The sequence below is a fragment of the Suillus subalutaceus genome (assembly GCF_016647625.1).
Source record: "Suillus subalutaceus strain FC151 chromosome Unknown DFJ58scaffold_49, whole genome shotgun sequence".
NCBI classification, from domain to species: Eukaryota; Fungi; Basidiomycota; class Agaricomycetes; order Boletales; family Suillaceae; genus Suillus; species Suillus subalutaceus.
This window is the reverse complement of record NW_024540298.1, coordinates 189,771-205,246: the sequence shown is the minus strand read 5'-3', so window position 1 is coordinate 205,246 and position 15,476 is coordinate 189,771. Positions and strand designations below refer to the sequence as shown.

The 15,476-nt window shown below is 49.0% G+C and overlaps 1 protein-coding gene across 1 annotated transcript; it reads right to left on the bottom strand.

Moving 5' to 3' along the window:
* Positions 1-7,132: 7,132 nt before the first annotated feature.
* Positions 7,133-7,426, bottom strand: DFJ58DRAFT_660056 (uncharacterized protein; the record flags this gene model as incomplete). The annotated part of the gene is made up of 1 exon (XM_041382125.1): positions 7,133-7,426. One exon carries the CDS (start codon positions 7,424-7,426, stop codon positions 7,133-7,135), a length of 294 nt encoding a protein of 97 aa, XP_041244218.1.
* Between the last annotated feature and the right edge of the window lie 8,050 nt (positions 7,427-15,476).

Sequence of the window (15,476 nt, the reverse complement as noted above, 5' to 3'; positions counted from 1 at the left end):
ATATGGGCTCATTTTACGAATTCTGACAACTGGCCTTCATGGCACAACTCGCACTATCATCCACCATGACTTCCCTATAGAGTGCACCACTTTCCCACGAAACGCGCCATAGGCACGATACTTTCCCACACAACTGCGCAGCATTCCCGCGTGCGCGCCTTGCGCACTTTCTCGTGCTTAAGCGCCCTGCGTCACGCATCATCCAGGAGCATCCATCCATCGTCCAACCAGTCCCTTGGTATGTCCCTTTTCGTTATCTGACTATATTTGGCATATTACACTTCCTATTTCCGTCATGGCACCCTTACTTTACATCACTTTACCTCATTTACATACTTAGAGCGCTCCCTATTCGGCTCCTGAGCCCTGGGAGAGCGCTTAGGTAGAACTTACATACTCTCATGTTCGTTTTACAACCCCACTTTTTCCACCTTAGCTTCCTACCACTCAGTATCTATCACCAGTTAATTCCATGCAATGCATGTGTCCATCATCGTTTTGAGGCCCTAGCATAAGTCTATAGCTAGTGGCACCATCAGTAGCCGTCTAGATCTGTGCTTTTCCTCATATCAGTCTCAGTACACATCTTCTACATTTGTGCACCACCTGCACTACCTTCCCGCGCTTCGCGCACTTCGCTTTCCCGCGCGCGCCTTCAGCGCGTTTCTCGTGCTTTCACCGCCATTCACCAGGGTTATTCAGCATCATTCTGTGGATCCTTGCTTTCCTTGCTTCCCCTTTAGGGTCGAATGTTCTTGCATTCTGCGAGTATAGCAGCTAGGCAGAGCTGAGACTCACTTATACTGGCTGAGCACTTTTCTTATATGTGCCTGCCAGGTTGTGATACCCACACCACATCATAGGAAACACACAAGCAACCCACGAAGAAGTAGCCAACAAACTCATCACGGGCTGGCAACAAGACCGAGACATCTGACTTGCAGCTTGGAATGTGCAAGTTACCAAAGAAGCCCAGTTAGCAGCAGAGGCAGCACGCACTGAGCAAGAATGCCGCAAGCAAGAACAACTCCTCCTAGAGCAGGAGGCCAAAAATGAGCACCGTGAGGTGGGGAAGAAGAAACCAAAGATCAACGACTTCAAAACGGGTGCCTCAGTTAGTGACACCCTCACTCACCGGCCGTCCCAATATGCAATACACAAGCTCAAATCCTTCGAATACGTCGAGCTATGGTATTTCAGCCCAGATGGATGCAAAGACACGGCCGACGAAGCCAAGTCGGCAGCAGATGGCACCTTCGGCTTCACAAAAGTTGACGACTTTGTGGCCCTAAAGGCTGTAGCTGCGTTCAAACCGTCCCGTAAGGCCATCCAGGACCATGGTCTTGAATGGCGACAATTCGACATGGCAAAGAACAGCTTCCTAGTCTACATCAACAAACTCAATTGGCCGGAGAAGCACCAGCACGCCCTCACCATGTTCTTCATGAACATTGTGTCTAACCCACAACGTGCTGAACCATTCGGTGAACGGGCCCTGATCCTCTATGCTGCCCGCGTCTGCTGGGACTGGCATGACACCCTCACCCTGGACAACGCCTTCGACATCAGCATTTTCAATTTCACGCTGCTGAAGAACCTCTCTGAGGAAGTCTGGAACAAAATGCGCCTTGAAAGTCTGGCAGAGGTTTGCATTTTTCACTAACATGTTCACAACCAAAAACTAATCCCACTACTATGTTTCCCTTTAATCGCTGCTACCACTTCCTCGCATGATCACACTGCTGCTTCCTGCTTCCTACTCAAAACTGCTCCCGCTACCACCATGCTACCACCAATGCTCCCACCACTGCTTCCTCTACCGCTTCAACGCTTCCTCTCACTCCCGCGCTTCCCTGACGCAGCTCCAGCTGGCTATGTCATCGCACCAGCGAGCACGGGAGACCCCATCCCAACGCAACCACGCTCGAGTCGAGAACCGCCCAGCGCGCTCTCGCTCTCGTTCCCCACCCCGAAACCCTTCAGGACATCTTCCACCTCGGGCCCAATCCCCTGGTCGCAACCGTCCTCGGCAAGAGTCCAAGCAAAATGGCCAGGACAAGCCGTCTTTTCAGAACAGCGCAGCATCGACAGGCCACCATGCCTGCGCTTTATGCCTCAGGCTGTTTCACCCGCAACATCCACAAGTGCAAGAGCAAATTCCTGTGGGACAACAAGACCCCCACCTCTTTCCGCAGGAGCCCAGAGGGCCGGCTCATCAACACTCTCGGCTTGCACCTTTGCTACGACTGGCAGCGCCCCAACGGGTGCTCAAGCCCAAGCAAGGACCACATACACGAATGCTCCTGGGTGCGGAAGCACGGATCATGGAGCTCAGAAGTGTCCTCGAGGCCAGGAAGCTTAATGTGCTCACGCCATATCATGTGGACGCTTGGCGCCGTTTACTTAATAAAGCTGAACTCATACTTACATACTCACACGTACCCCACTCTTTACAATATGGTTTCCTTGGTAGCATTCCCCCCATTACATCCACTTACACCCCTCCTAATAATCCATCGATTGACGAACACGCTAATGCTTTTGCTACAATCCTCGAGCGGGAGTTCAGCTCCGGGAGATACCTGGGCCCTCTCTCAAAGGACGAAGTGGAAGCTCTCATTGGACCGTTCCAGACTGCACCACTGTCCATTATCCCCAAGCCGGGAAAACCAGGAAGATTTCGCCTTATCCAAAACCTATCCCATAGCTCCTCATCCCTCACTTACCCTATCAGCATCTATTAATTCCTCTATCGACTCGAACCTATACCCCTGCACTTACGGCACTTTCTCTACTATCTGCCTTCTTGTCTGGCGCTTACCCCCAGGCTCTCAAGGAGCAACCCGGGACGTGGCAGAAGCTTACAGGACTGTTCCCCTCCACCCCTCACAGTACCCGGGCCTCGTTGTCCGCATGAGCAAGGACAGCTTCGCCATCGACACTGAGTTTTTGTTTCGGCTGCTCCTCAGCAGCCAGATCATACGGTGGCCTTGCTGATGCAGGGGCCGACATCCTCCGCAGCGAAGGCATCGGCCCATTATCAAAATGGGTCAATGACCATTTATTCTTCCACATCCTCCGGGAATTCCTGGAGAGGTACAATGAGCAGCGCAAGATTTGGGCCAAAGCCATCCACGACCACGGGGGTCTTCACATTGATGGCGGCTGGAAATGGTACCAAGGCTCAGCCCTGCATAACAACCAGCCAGAAGAATACAATGAGGATTGCTCCTTTCCCATCATCGACCTCTCCCAAAGCTCCCCACGCTCCACTGAAGACACCCGGTACTCGTACTGCATGGACTGACATCAACACTGTCTCGACCCAAACAGGGACCCCCTGGGAGGTGTCCAAGGATGTCCAATTTTGCTTTGACCCCCCGTTCACGGGCTTCATGTGGAAGCTTGGCCTTCGCACAATCGAGATCCTGGACAGCAAGAAAAAGAAATACCTGGATGCCATTTTGGAATGGGAAGCCCAGCCCCGTCATGTCCTCCTCGAAGTCCAGAAGCTCCACTGGCAAGCTGCTACACACTACCCTCGTTGTCCCCGCAGGAAGAGCTTACATCACCGAGCTGGAAGCCATGCTATCCATTTTCAGTGACCGTCCATTCGTGCCTCATACCCCACCTAGAAACTGCGCTGCTGACCTCAGATGGTGGTCTGCGACTCTTCGCCAACCCACCATCAGTAGACCCGTCCCGGGCCCATGCATCATCCTCAACCCTAACACCTTCTCTGATGCTAGCTCAGGCATGGGCATCACAATTTGGATCAAAGGATGGTAGCACGCCTGGCGCCTCATTCCAGGATGGAAAGCTGATGGCTGCGACATCGGATGGGCCGAGGCCATTGGGTTTGAGTTTCTCATCCTCAGCGTCATCAGAGCAACCAAGTCCAGCCCAGTCCCTTGCTTCAAGGTTTATGGAGATAACAGAGGAGTTGTGGAAGGCTGGTGGAAAGGATGAAGTCGCAATCGACCCACAAACTCCGTCTTCAAGCACATTCACAGTGCCACTCAAGCCGCTTCCTGTATCGTCCTCACGCACTATGTCCCTAGCGCTCTCAACCCTGCAGACGACCCATCGCGAGGCAAGTACCCCCTGCACTCCCTTCTTCTGCCCCCCATTCCTATCGCTCCCGCTATCAGGGACTTCATCATCGACTTCGACACTCCTCTACACACAAATGAATGTAGCATGTCCCAGCATCCCATCGCGGTTCTCACACCCTCCAAGAACTGTTGCTCGCACCAGGATGCTCAACGAGCTGTCGAAAACCGCGCCCTCGAGCAACAAGGAGAAGAGCTCTTCCAAACGTCGCAAGTATACTTATCCTCCTGACCTCAATCTGCTTCCATCAGTACTTCGCCCGCACTGCCCAGCCAAACAGCGTCTACGTCTTTGGAAACCATCAGTATCGAGACCTATCCCAAACGCCCTCGCAACGGATGACATAACGCGCATTCAAGATGTTATGTGCCACGCTTGGGCTGAGAGCACACACGAGACCTATGGTTCCAGACTCCTGGTATATCATGTATATTGTGACTCTCGCTCGATCCCAGAAAAGGATCATGCACCCGCTGTAGAGATTCACGTTTCTCCAGGCTCATATGGGCCAAATTCATGGCTTTTCACGATGCACTCGATATTCTTGCAATGCTCTTCTCATACGACTTCCGCGCAACGCGTGCTTTGGCGCGTACCAGCGCATTCGAGTGCGTTCGAGTGTGTTCGAGCGCGTTACGATGCACTTCGTCGCATTTCCTTAGGATCCGTCGCCTGTCCTCCGCATGTCCCGTCCTAGTCCTCCAAGGTCCATTGGTGCATTTTCCCTTCTTCAGAACTCATACTCCGTCACGCAGGCACTAGTACTTACCATCATATCTCGTTATGGACCCTGACTTACCTCACCATTTACCTTAGTACTTCCTATTTGGCTCCAAGCCGTGGGAACTCGCTTAGCATACCTACACTGTCACCATGTTTGCTTTCCTGTCACTTACTTCCGCTCCACTACCATCGAAGTGTAAAGCTCGAGTTTCTATCTGAATACACCGGTTTTCCTTCCTATTGGCGCTTTGACACCTTTAAGTGTCTATTTCTACAGCTATCAAAGTCCTGATTCCCCCATTTGATTGTCATCTCTACTCGAAGCACTCCGTTGTGATCGCGCGAAGTGCGCTTTGACATTGAAGCGCGCTTTTCTGCACTTTCCACCTTATTAGCACGTTTAGGCACCTTTAGCTAGCGCACTTCGCTTTTGGGTGCATTATTTGCCTCAGAGTCCCATTTAGGCTTCGAGACCGAGCCGCTGGTTATAGATCCCCCTCACCTTTCACTAGAGAATCTTTCTCAGTAGCAATCCCCTTGGGACGACTTTCCACTCGTATCCAGAGGAGCACTTGAGAGCCCACTTCCCACTCTTCCCCCTAGCACGCAGCTATCATTCCTCGCCCTCACTGCATCTTCAATCCTTATCTCAACGTTCATTGCTGTAATAGCAGGCTCTTATTCCGGAAAAACAATCGCTAACTACGTATTTGGGGTCCGTGCATGGCACATCCTCCACAGACTAGAATGGGCCCTCAATGACATTCAAATCGAGACCCTTCTGAAAGCCTCTGAAAATGTCGCTCCTCCATCAGCAAAACGGAAGAAACGCCTCCCATACACCGTCAAGTTCATTTGTGCACTCCGCGACCATCTAGACCTCAACTTACCACTCAACGCATCGGTGTTCAGTTGCCTAACAACATCGTTCTATTGCATGGCTCGGGTCGGAGAGTTCACAGTCCCCACCCTTTCCTCCTTCAATCCAAACATCCATGTCAAACTCTCCGACATGCGCATCGAGCGAGACCGTAACAACCTAGAAATGAGAGTCTTTTGGGTTCCCCGCACCAAAACAACTAGAGAAGGAGAAGATGTATCCTTTGCTCGTCAGAATGGTCTGTCAGACCCAGACCATGCATTGCTCGAACACCTCCAAATCAACAAACCACCTCCCGGAGGAGCCCTGTTTGCTTACTGGCACAAGAAAGGACACCATCCTCTAACCAAACAGAAATTTATTGGACGCCTAGCTCAAGCAGCTAGAGCAGCAGGCATGGACCCCCTACAAGGCCACGGAATTCGCATAGGTTCGACTCTCGAATATTTGCTCTGCAGTGTCCCCTTCGAAGTCATCAAAACCAAAGGTCGATGGGCTAGTGACGCTTTCCAAGCATACCTGCGAAAACACGCGCAAATTTTAGCACCTTACATGCAAGCCGTGCCTAGCCTCCATGAGGAGTTCATTCGTTTTTCAATGCCCAGGACAAGCTAGATCCCTTCCATACTTCATGAGTCCCTTCCTCCTACTAGAGCGGGTGTCTTCAGCTTCGCTGCAATGCGTCATCCTGGACTCCTAGTATCTCGGGGAATTTGCAGCTCACCTCCTTGGGCAGATCTCCAATCGGGGCCGGTCAGCGCTGCACGCTGTTGCCCATTAGCTTAGCGCTTGCTTATTGTAGTACCTCATTGATAATAAAAATTTGTTCCTCAAATCATTCTCACCTAAAGCGATAGAGCAACACCCAAAGATTGTCACTCTATGACGAAGCGAGGCATGAGCGAAGTCTTAGAGTTTGGTCTTTGGCCGAGCAGGAAGAAGCCAGTCGCTTCTTGTTTCTGCTCCTCCACTAGCAAAGTCCTCATCAAGTCGCTTGTTGAGCTCTTTTCTTTTCCCCACCCACCACTCCCTTTTCGCTATCACCCACCAGAGCTCTGTGACAGCGTGCCTCGCATTACGCCAACCGCTCCTGTGGTCTCGATCAACATAATCTCCCTTCCAGAGTCACGCAAGGCTGGCCGCCCACCCTTGCAGCTCACCTCCTTGGGCAGATCTCCGATCGGGGCTGGTAAGCGCTGTGCGCTGTCGCCCATTAGCTTAGCGCTTGCTTATCATAGTACCTCATTGATAATAAAAATTTGTTCCTCAAATCATTCTCACCTAGAGCGATAGAGCGACACCCAAAGACCAGGGTTATAACTGAATAGGTTATAACTGGTGCGTCTTGATTTGAATTAACCACGAAATAACTGGGGTTAATGGGGTTAAAAACAGTTAATTACTTCAAAGTGCTAGCTACTCTGAGTTGTCAATAACGATTGAACTCGATGGACTATTTCCCATGCCTGATGACTCCCCTGGGACATTCCTACTAATACTTTTTTCATCCTTGGGCAGGCGTGACATTATCTCGTAGAATAAAGCCTCACTCTCCATGTTTTTCACACCCTGGAACCAAAACTCGTCCCATCCAACCTCAACAGACCAATTGAACATGCCGCGGATGTGAAACATTCTCTTCTGACTGAAGAAGCAACGAATTTGTCGCTGCCTGCTACTTTCTGAATCCTGAAATGCCTGAGATGTCATCCTCAACCTCAACTACTTGTCCTAACCCTGATATGTATTCCTTTTGCCATGATTTCAACCTTTCTGGCAATATAAGGGACATTATCGCATGCTGTTTGAGTCCGTTATACGGTATACATTAATCATTTATGTTACATGGCATCAATTGACAAAAACTCACCTTCCTGCGTCAAAATTGTGAAAGTTCCTGACAGCCTGCAGTATTCCGTGTGCAACAGCCTGTTGATCAGCATTTGCGAGATCTTTAGCCTTCACATTGACACAATATTTACAGCGTGCTTGCCAGTGCACTTTGTCAACCTTTGCAGTCCCCTGATGAAAATGATCCCGCAGCTAGGACTTCTCCCTACCCATCAGAGCGGCTTGGAGAGGTAATACAGTCCCAGGACGCTGGCACAGAGAGAATCGGAGAGATTGATGATAACGATTAAAAGTTTGGTGACCCCCAATTAACCCAATTAACTCCTAGTACATTAACCCTACTAACCCTCCCAAAATCACAGATCCATTTAACTAACCTCTTAACCGGTTATAACCGGGTTAAGTTAAGTTATAACTGATTTAATGGGTTAGTAACAACACTGGGCATTAGTATGTACTATCACTGGTGGGGTTTTTCAAAATGGGTATTGGGTTTCAAAATTCACTGATCATCATATCGCGAGCTACACACTGCACAAAAATATTCTGTGATTTTAGCCAGTGTTCTCTAGTGTCTATAGAATACAGCTGTGAAGATCCCATAGAAAACATCGAGCAGTTGTGTTCACAATAAATCATCCATTGACATATGTCACACCACTGAGCGTTAATGATTGTAATGCTACAATCTGTATACTTTTTCTTCAAACAGGAAAAAAACCAAGGGAAACCAATATCTGTCCCTATACAAATGATACTTACCACTGCGATTTCTATATCGCGATTGAGTGAGAGCAGAACCATGTTATCAGTGAAGTTATTGAAAGAGTGTATGCTGCACCATGACTATAGTGCAGCATCAATTATAATCTCCGCTCAAAAACTGTACATGAACACTTGTTCAGATATCGAGATTCAAAATTCTACCATTGCGGAGCTATAAAACTCCAGTGTGACATTGCTGTGACAAATTTTGAAACAGCTTAGCCAGTCCCTGCCAAACTGACATCGCACAACTGGATTCCTTCCGACTGCTCGAACATCATCGCAAAAAAATCAGATTTCACCTGGGTGTGATAGAGCACTGAAATTTCCCACAGGTTTGTCAAGAAGCAGAAAAAAAAACCTCTTGATGAGTGTGCTGCGCATCAAACATTGAAAACCTTTGAAAAACCCTGCCAGTGATAGTAGAGTCAAGCGTGTGCCAAATCCTTATCCACACTCGCAAAGTCACTATCAGTCGGCATCATCAAGATTCACACAAGTATTCCCAGTTCAGGCAAGTCAGGGCTTCCATATACAATGACTGCATTCTTTGTCACTAAACAATCTTTTGTATTTGTCACAACCCTTTTAATGAATTAACGCAGGGGCAGAGACTAGGACTCAAACAAAGGTATCACAACAGAAAAGAGAATATGAGCAGGGACGTCTTAGGATTGCTAGCAGTGAGCTAATACAAAAGAGGTTTGAACTAAAGAACTACTGACTACAACGAGCTACCTATATACATATATTGAAACAGGAGACTGAATCTGAGAATGAACTAACTAACCAATCATTAAATAGAAGAGAGAATCATATGATAATCTAAATATAACTACACCTATGATGTCATAAAACGTGTAACAGCTGTGCAAGGGTTCTCGAAGGTTCTAGAGTCACGTGACTTAATCGCTTGTGAAAGGAAGTCGAAATCAGGGATGTCAGGAGATAAAGGTAGTGGGCGCTAATGGAATAGAGAAGTTCGGATATGTAAAGGATGAATTCAGGGTTAGGGTTTGTGAAGGTTATAGGTACAGACGCTGACTGAGCGCTAACGACAGGCGCTTGTGACGGGCGCTTAACGGGTGTCTTACGAATGTCTTTGTAGGTTTCACGAGTGTTCAAGAAAGAATAGTGGTTTGTGTTTGGAATTCATGACAGTATTACATTCAAGTAGTCAGATTCCTCCACATACAATGTTATTTTTCGTTCCTCCGAAAGAGTGACTGCACAGTCACAGGCATCATCTCAAGACGTGATCAGTGCCACCTTTCTTCGCTTTCTCGGTCCTCCATGGGGTTTTGTTACCTGTCCCTTCCGAGGTCCTGACGTGTCTTGCTCGACATTGTTGCTGTCACTGAAATCTGTCCCACGCCAAGGTGATTGTTAATTAGGACCATTTCGAAAGTCTTGGGGAGCCAGCTACCTTGGTTTTTGGTAAATGTTCCTCTTGGAGGCACTTTTTTGCGGTTGCATGACAGCAGTAGCTAATGCAACTACTCTGAGAGGACCTTGTTTGTATTTTGAGGAGCATCCGGCTTGGCGGCAGTGGCCAGAACTTCTCTCCCATTACTAATGACTGGCTAGGTTGCTGGGAGTGGGTGGCTGGCAAGTGGGCTGGATGGGACGCATGAACTGAGCTGCACAGTTTCGGATCAATTGGCGTGCGCACCACTCAGGCTTACTAGTCGCTCGTTGAGCTAAAGGAGATGTGGTAACGCACAAGGTCGGACGATACCGCGCCATCGAAGGTACTTGTGCGATGTTAACAAGTCAGTGAGAATTGTACAGATGATTATGTAATCGAAGCTTGAATGTAATGGAACTTTCTAGTAGTGAACTGAGTAATGAAGCAAGGTTACAGGAAGTACATTTAAGTAGGACAAAAGACATGTTGCATATGAAGGAACCATGCTAAGTTGCATATGATGAAATGATGACAGTTGTTCGCCAGTTGGGGGTGGGGGTTTTGGCTGCGGGCTGAATTGGCTTTTGCCGGGTTTTCCAGACAAGTGCTATCCGTCGAAGTGAAGGTAGTGAGCTAAAAATAAGCCTGCACTAAGGGAAATGTCAGAGGAAAAGACGGACAGGGATAAGCAGACAAAACCCTCGAGTGTGAGGTAGCACTAAGTGAGGTTTTCAGAAAAACACGACACTACCCATGACGAGCCAAGGCTCACAAACAGGTCGTGTTGAAAACCCACGACCCCCCCAACTAGAGATCTTGCGAAGTATGATAAACTGGACAACATGCACATTTAATTAGCCGTAGTTGCGACGGTACATGTCCATGGAAGAATGTACAAGAGAGACACGCGAACTATTGAAGGAATTAATGATAAAAAGAGGCAGGATCGAACTCGATACAGCGCCAGTACTCTAAGAATGCTCTGGATTTCCAGCGGCCTTGCGCTGCTACAATGTCTGGAGGTGTACCTCATAGCAGGAGCTCAGTTGCGCCTCCAATGCGAAAGCAGTGCCCCGTAAGCTGCGGTAGACCTGCGGATGCCCAAACATTGTTGCAACGAGTGATGAACCATGTACGGGTCATAGGTGACCAGCCGTCGGGTGTTTCGAATGCGAAGAAGGGTGCGTGTGAAGGGATAGAAGAATTTGCAGAGAAATGATGAACAAGAGCGTCGAAAGGATTGGTTGGGTCGTCTAACTTCATAGCGATTATGTCCATGCCTTCTCTGTGCGTGGTCTTCGTCCACGGTATGTGGAAAACCGAAAACATGATGCCGTTGGCCACCATGTTGCAACTGACGTGAGAAGAGTGCGACACGTGTCGAGATGAATCAAAAACATTGACGGAAGGAACAACAAGTTCGCCTAACCTGTTGAACCATTAGAAATGAGGAGTATGTGGTGGGTTAATGATTACCTGCAACAACACCAAAAGGCTACGGATGCCATGCAATAGACAGTGGAATCAAACGAATTCGACAGATCAAGAATACGAAAGAGAGCATGCATGTGATCGATGGTTACAGGGGGTCGGCGAACATGTTTCGAAGAATCTGGGACGACCTTGGAGAGACCTGTTTTTAATCAACGAAGAAGAGAGTCACTGTGCCAAGGTGCGTTGTTGAATTGGTGCCAAAAATGCAGACCTGCCAACCAGTTGTCTGCTGTCGTGACGGCAACTTTGCCCGCCCAATGCGCTATAAATGCTGCAAGAAGGATTTCAGAAGCTGGCATACGTTTTTCTTCAGCGATTGAAAGCGAGTCGCAGAACTGGTGGAAATGAAGCAAGCCGGATCCACAGTTTTCGCGAGTTTTTGGTTCAACGGATAAGAGTAGCACGTCAAGAAGATGTAGAGCAGAGTCATGGGAGAGTTCGTCAAGAAGGGCAAGATGGAAGGAGTTTGCGTGAGGAGCAGACCAGAGGCGAATGCGATCACGGGAAAGAATGTGCGGGCGGAACGCTGAAGATGTGATATTACAACCGGGTTTTGGTTTTCTAGGCTTAGCAGCCTTGTGTACAGGACTGTGTGACACTCCGATTCCTGGATGCTGTACCAAAGCGTTTCGGAACTGGAACAGATCTGTCACCGCATCAGAAACACCTGACGATGTGGGTGGTATGTTAGACATAAGGTGAAATGAAGTCCGTCAACTCTGTGGGGAGTTGGATGTGGGGGAGCCGCGAGCTATGTGATCCGACTTCGCCGCGTGAAATCGGGTCTGCTTTGTTAGCTACTGACTCCGTGTACGAAAGGCAATGAAGAATGTTGGAGCTCATTGCGATGACCTCTGACCTTCGTATACAGAGATTGACCTGGAAGTTTCTGCTTCGTCCTTGTTTGAATGATCTGATAACACCTTGGTTGTCTGAATGTATAATAACGGCACAGTTGCGCCACCCTGCTGTGAAAAGGGTAAGAATGGCTAACTCGACCGCAATCGCTTCGAGCCAGCCTATGTCGTGCCCTTGTCCTTTCCAACCGTTGACAAGCGACCACGCATTCCATTTACCCCCAAAGAACAAACCCACGCCCCAATCTGTGGACGCGTCGACCCATAAGTCAATATCCTGAGGTGAGCCACGTGGGATAAGAGGTCGAGGCGATGGTACTGTCAACAAGGTGGCCTGCCACCATTCGAGGTCTGAGATCACCGAAGGTGCTGGGTGGCGTGAGGCATGTCTGGATGAGGTTGAAAAGCCTGCGATGAAGTGCGATAGGTTGGCAAGATATGATCTGCCGTGAGGTATGACGAAGGAGACGTGTGAGAGGGTGCCATTGATACTCATGGCGTTGAAGTATGACAGTTTCCTTGGTCGACCAGCTGAAGGCTTAAGTGTGTGAAGAACATCTCCTAATTTCTTAAGGTACTTCAAGCATTTAGGTTCCGGAAGGGTTACTGAACGGTCAGTGAGATTCCAGAGGAAACCCAGGTAGATGAACAGAAAAGCGAAGTCGGTCCATTTCGTTGGGTGCCAGGGCACGCCAAGTGGGCAAGACTTTTCATAAATCTGAATAAGACCAAATAAGTATTTATAAGGTGCCCTAGAGCCGTCTGGAAGGGTTTCCCCACCTCCGGAAGGGAAATGGAAGATGGAATGGTCATCCACCCATTTCTTTATGGGTGAAATGTCCAGGTTAGCAAGAATGTCAACATTAGCATCAGCGACGTGTCCTTGAACGCCGCCTGCTGTCGTAAGACCGAATGGAAAGGTATGATCGATCCAGAAACGGTCTTCAAAGCTCACCACCAGGAACCTCTTGTGTTGAGGCCACACTGGTATTGTACAGTAGGCCGCTTCAATGTCTAGTGTAGCAGCCTGTGTGCCTGGTGGGGATGAAGACACCTGAAGGAAGTTTAGATGGATGTAAAAGGTGTGTGCAGACGTCTGCATGAAATGCGAAGGGCGGCACAGAAGATGCGGCAAAAAGGGCAGAAGATGCAATGAAGGCGCAGAAGGTGCACAAATGCAAAAGATGCGCAATATTTTGCGAAGGGCACTAAGCACAAAGTGTGCGTTGAATGAAAGAAGCGCCTGTATGCGCTATTGAAAAAGAGAATAGGTACTTACTATCTCGGCGACTTGAAATGCAGTGCCCCATTCCATGGGGAAGTCATCAGCGTCTAAGAAAGAGTTAACCGAATATCCGTCTTCCTTGTTGATGTATGAGAGGTCTCTGATGATTCGGAACTTCCCAGGTTCTCCTGCCTTTTCGACAAGGCCCAGAGGGGAAGAAACGAAGTTGCTGCCGAGCTCTTGTTCAACCTGCGCTCTAGAAAAAGGTCCAGACATTCGACCGAGTGTGCACTCTTCTGCGAGGTAGTTGCGGATGACATCCAGGTGCTCAAGCGCGGATTTGTGATTGGGTGGTGTGTATGTACGTGTGAGGGGTAGAATATTGCCGATTGGAAAGCTGTTGCAAAGGTTGAAAATGAGATTAGGATATTTTTCTGTTAAGCTGAAACGGTCAAGATAGTCCTCATATGCATTGGCACTGTATGGTGTGATGATGCAGTCAACTATCCTCAGCATGAGCGGGTGGCTGCATGGTGAGAGGTGCTTCCGCAAACTGAGCAGGCGTGAATGAATTCGGGTCCGTGCTTGGTGGTGTTGCACTTTCCGATGTTGAAGGAGATGCACACGATTGACGAATTTGCCTTGGACAGGATTTTGTCTCTCCAGTGGCATATGACAGGCTCGTTTTTGTAAGTGTGTGTCTGGGTGCACTCACTGGCCTTGTGTCCAGTCCGACCACAGAGTAGGCAAAGGGGACCGTTGGTGAGTGCCCCTTTGCCCTTTCGAAAGGGCTTGCCGTCTGTGCTGGAGACAGCACCTTCGGACTTTGGTTTAGCTGCAGGGTAAGGTTGGTACCTGTTGCTGCTGCTTGATCCTTCGAGACGAGCAGCTAAAGCCACAACCCTATTGGCCTCACAAATTGCGGATGCGGAGGCCTCATCAGCCTTCTTCTGGGAAATTCTAGTGATGGTGTCGTTCCAACGCCGTTCGTACGCCGCCTCAGTTAAGAACCCTTTGGTATTAAAGAACATCCGCCAGGTCTCTATATCGAAGGCGAGGATCGCCTCGTAGTTGTCAATGAATGGCTTACGCGAAAGGCAGAACTTGCGGTGTCATTTGAAACGCTCTATAATAGCTGGGCCGGCAATGTGCTCCAGGATTTGCATGAAGTTTTCAGTTGCCTCGTGAAAGTCTGCAGGTTGGAGAGTGGTTTCTGCCGGGAAACCAGACGCATCCAAAACTAACTTCTTTGGGTCATCTAGGATCATCCCTTTGCACATTTTGATGCAGGAAGGGTCAGTGTGGATCTTCTCAAAGGCTGATGGCGTCAACAGGGTGAGAGGCACGTGAATGTGTGACTTGGCCAAGTCTATAATTACTCGTGGAATTTCAAATGTGTCGTCGAAGGACGTGAAGAACTTTACTTCCCCGTCGTCAAATGCGTATGCTGGCATAACCACTGATGCATCAGAAACCGGTTGCGGCTGGACAGAAGAGGAAGATGCGGTGATTACGCTTGACACGAGGGCTTCGAATCCAGCGCGTGAACCTGGGGTGAGTGCATTATAGCCTCTGAAAAGACTGATCATAGGCGTGTCCGTGTTGACAGGACATGGATTAGGTAATTCTCGACGTTCCTCTGCAGGAATGATGAAGAGATCCTCATCGTCCTCGACGGCGTCTGTCATCATGGCCCGACGATCAGCCCGAGCCTCGTTACGTTTGGCCCGTGCCTCGTTCTCGACAATAATGTCGTTACGAGATGCCTGAGTTACGCGACTACCAGACGCGCCAATCACTCCCGCGATTCTGGACGCGTCTGCGTCACTAACTCTAAGGTTCTGGTTTAGAGCCAACGTATCTTTACCCCCCGACTCCCTGAGGGAGACCAGAAGTCTGAAAATTAGTCATTAGGTGGTATCTAACTTGTATAAAGACTATATGCGCAGAGTTCTCGAATAAGCGAAATGCTGCAAGCAAACACGAAGGAAGATGACAAGAAGGACGCGTGTCGCCGACACGCGTACGTACGCGTTTGCTTGCTTAGTAAGCACTAGTTTGATCTATTTGCTCGCAGGCTCGCATAAGGATCAAACTGCACCCTGGCTAGATCACGAGCTGAAGGGGGAGTGAGCTTGGTGACATGTTAAAACTGACGAC